At 46.4% G+C, this 2,969-nt stretch overlaps 1 protein-coding gene across 3 annotated transcripts in view; it reads left to right on the top strand.

Moving 5' to 3' along the window:
- The first annotated feature begins 1,427 nt into the window (after nucleotides 1-1,427).
- The window catches only part of DPYD (dihydropyrimidine dehydrogenase), a 903,050-nt gene continuing 901,508 nt past the window's right edge, over nucleotides 1,428-2,969 (top strand). For all 3 annotated transcript variants that reach the window (XR_001004797.1, XM_011969334.1, XM_011969335.1), the window contains exon 1: nucleotides 1,428-1,597. Coding sequence is in view for 2 of the 3 variants with exons in the window: in XM_011969334.1 (XP_011824724.1) it covers nucleotides 1,559-1,597 (39 nt within the window). In the remaining variant the exon portion in view is untranslated. The remainder of the gene's footprint in view (nucleotides 1,598-2,969) is intronic.

Genomic DNA, 2,969 nt, shown 5'->3' with positions numbered 1-2,969 from the left:
TAATAATAGAAACTGGAATACCACTAGCTTGGACCACGGTGGATGCAGTGAAATGGAGAAATTAATGATTCAAAATCTATTTGGGAGGTTGACTCCTCAGAGTTTGGGCATAGATTAAATGAGGCAATGAGGATAAAGGAGTCAAAGATGATTCTAAGGTTTCCATTTAACTTTCTAGTGTCTCTTAATATTTGATTCAAGAAAAATGTATCCATCTCTTAGTAAGTTCCAGGTCTGGAAGGCAATCTGATGGTTCAGAGAAGCCTTCTCAACCACTCAAGGTACCCATGCCCTAGCTATTCTGTCCTATTATTCTTTCATCTTACAAGCAGGCATCACATTTTGCTTACTTGCTTATTCTGAGTATAATCTCCATGAGAGTGATGTGTATTCCTGAAGGTTATATCCGGAGAACCTAGCACAGTGTCTGTGACTGGCATATTGAAAATGCTCAATAAACATATTTGTTGAATAAAGCGATGAATGACCTAATGAAAAAATAATGATAAGGGAAAAATACCTGACTCCAAGGTGTCACTGTCTAGCCAAAAGCATGAAGGAGTGCCGCAAATGTCCTAACAGAAAGTGTTATGGTAGAAGAGATGTGGGATGCATCTAACGGGGGTGGGACGGGAAGAAAAGGAGAGAGGTCTGGAGTACAGAGATCCTCAAAAACGAGGTGAATGTTTTCTGGATTGGGACCAACTCTACAGGAAATCTCTCCCTTTTCCTCAGCAAGCTCTAGAGCAAAAATGAAGAGCAACTTTTCAAAAGAGTTTCACATGTTGGAATAAAAATATATTTTTAAAAATGACCATTAAAATGGGATTTTCCTGCAAAAAGACAACCTTGATTATGTACCACCTGCGGCACTTCCTGTATGTTGCTGTGGGCTGTGGATGTTTTTGCTCGCCTTCCTCCCCTCCCCGTAGGGATTGTGAACTCTCTGAAGACCCATGCTCTGTTATCCTCCACTGCAGTTCAAACCCCGCCCGCCTACTTGGTGGATGGATGGAGGAACATCTACTACTTCATCCCTGAGGAGTTCCTGAAGATGCAGTTGCCCCTCAGACAATGTATCTACATCTCGCGGGGTTTGTGCCGAAGAAAAGAAAAAGTGCAAGCTGTTGCTTGGAGCGCGGACTGCTTTTACCTTTAATCCCGGGGATCCCTCGTATCTGGCCCCGCCTGCCTACCTCAGTTTTTAGCAGTTTAGAGAGTAAAGGCCAGTCCCCGGAGCGGGTGCTGTACTCCCTCCCTCCCTTCCGCTTGCAGAAGGAAAACAAGCTACCAGGCTGGGGCGCGGAGCGGGCTGAACTGGGAAGGCCGGACTGCGGCTGCTGTGCCTGGCGCGGGAGCCGCAGGACCGAGCGCGCAGCCCCGCCCCGGGGGCGTTGCCGCCCCGCGCCCGCTCCGCGCCCGCTCCGCCCCCGCGCCGCCGGCCCTAGTCTGCCTATTTTCCACTCGCGCTCCGGCTGCTGTCACTTGGCTCTCTGGCTGGAGCTTGAGGACGCAAGGAGGGTCTGTCACTGGCAGACTCGAGACTGTAGGCACTGCCATGGCCCCTGTGCTCAGTAAGGACTCGGCGGACATCGAGGTACGGACTTCGCCTGGTTCGTCGGTGGTGGCGGGATGGTGGGGGGTGCCCTGCTGGTCGGTGCCGGGGAGGTCCCCGCGGCCACCGTGCCCTGGAGAGTGAGAGACGCGGGAAAGTTTCCCCCGTGGGAGATCTGCGGGGGAGGCGGAAGAGCGCGGAGCCAGAGACCCGCGTGGGCAGGCGGGGAGCGAAGGGGAGGACTTTCCGCAACTGGAGGGGGTGCCCTTTGCGTCGGGACCTGTTTGCTTCGGAAGAGATTTCAGGAATCATGTCTTGTCCTGCCCCGAATGTCAGTGACTGAAGAAGCACCGGAATTCCAGAGAGGTGGACTCTAGGGGGTGGGAGCTCCCGTTTCCCACACGTTCTACCCCTTCACCTCCTGTATGTCGTTTCTGGACACCTCTCCACTGCCCCCATCTCCAGTAGCTGAATCCTGCTATTTGCAAAGGTGAAGTATAGAAATAAAACATCTGTGTGTCAGCTGTAGCAGTCGCCTCTAGCCATAGTATTATTTATGAAATAATTTAACATGGAGAGAGTGGAACAAAGTATTCAGAACATGAAAAATGCAGTGCCCTCAGAAAAACAAATTTTATTTTTCTCTCCTCTCAACGGTTTTTGATTCCCTCTTGCACTCCGTTTCTGTTAAAAAGAAAAAAAATCATCTTTTTTTTTTTTTCTGTAAATAAGGTCCTACCTGAAACGACATGGCATTGCCTTTCTCTCTAGTACCTTAATACATGAGATGAAAAGGATTTAATTATAAACAGTGATTTTACACATACCAAACCAAAGTCAGCACTTTTGAGCTAAGACAAACTGCTTTTTAGTTTTCCGTTTTGTTTGGGGCTTTTCTTTATTTGAGTCTTCTACTCTGGTAGAAAATTATGTGTGTGTGTGTGTGTGTGTGTGTGTGTGTTTTCTTTAGAAATAACAAAATTTTCCTTTCGTCAGCCCTTTTGGCGGCTTAAGTAAAAGTTTTGTAAACCACCTGTTTGCAAAATAGCTGCTTTGGCCACATTTTGCCTCTGTAATTGATTGAAGAAACTTTATATTCTGGGAGGAGGTAGTCCTGTTTTCTCCAGGCTCCCTAACTTGGTTTGAAAAATCATTTTAGTAACAAGAGCCAAAGTGTATTATGTAGACATCTCTAGTTAGTTTACTTTTGGTTTCTGTTATGGAGAGTTGACTTTTTGATATTGAGCAATATGATATATTTAGCAGATATTTGTTCATCTGTGTGCAGGATAAGAGATGCTTGTCTTTTTGTGTATTTCATTTAGGGTAGTCTATTCCTTTTTGGTCCTTGTGACTTTGACTTAACTTTTTTCTTTTCTTTTTTTTTAAATAAGTTGAAATACAAACTTTTGGC

Source organism: Mandrillus leucophaeus, unplaced genomic scaffold (genome assembly GCF_000951045.1).
Source record: "Mandrillus leucophaeus isolate KB7577 unplaced genomic scaffold, Mleu.le_1.0 Scaffold884, whole genome shotgun sequence".
Lineage (NCBI taxonomy): Eukaryota > Metazoa > Chordata > Mammalia > Primates > Cercopithecidae > Mandrillus > Mandrillus leucophaeus.
Note: the sequence above shows the minus strand (reverse complement) of the source record. Positions and strands in the feature narration are given on the sequence as shown.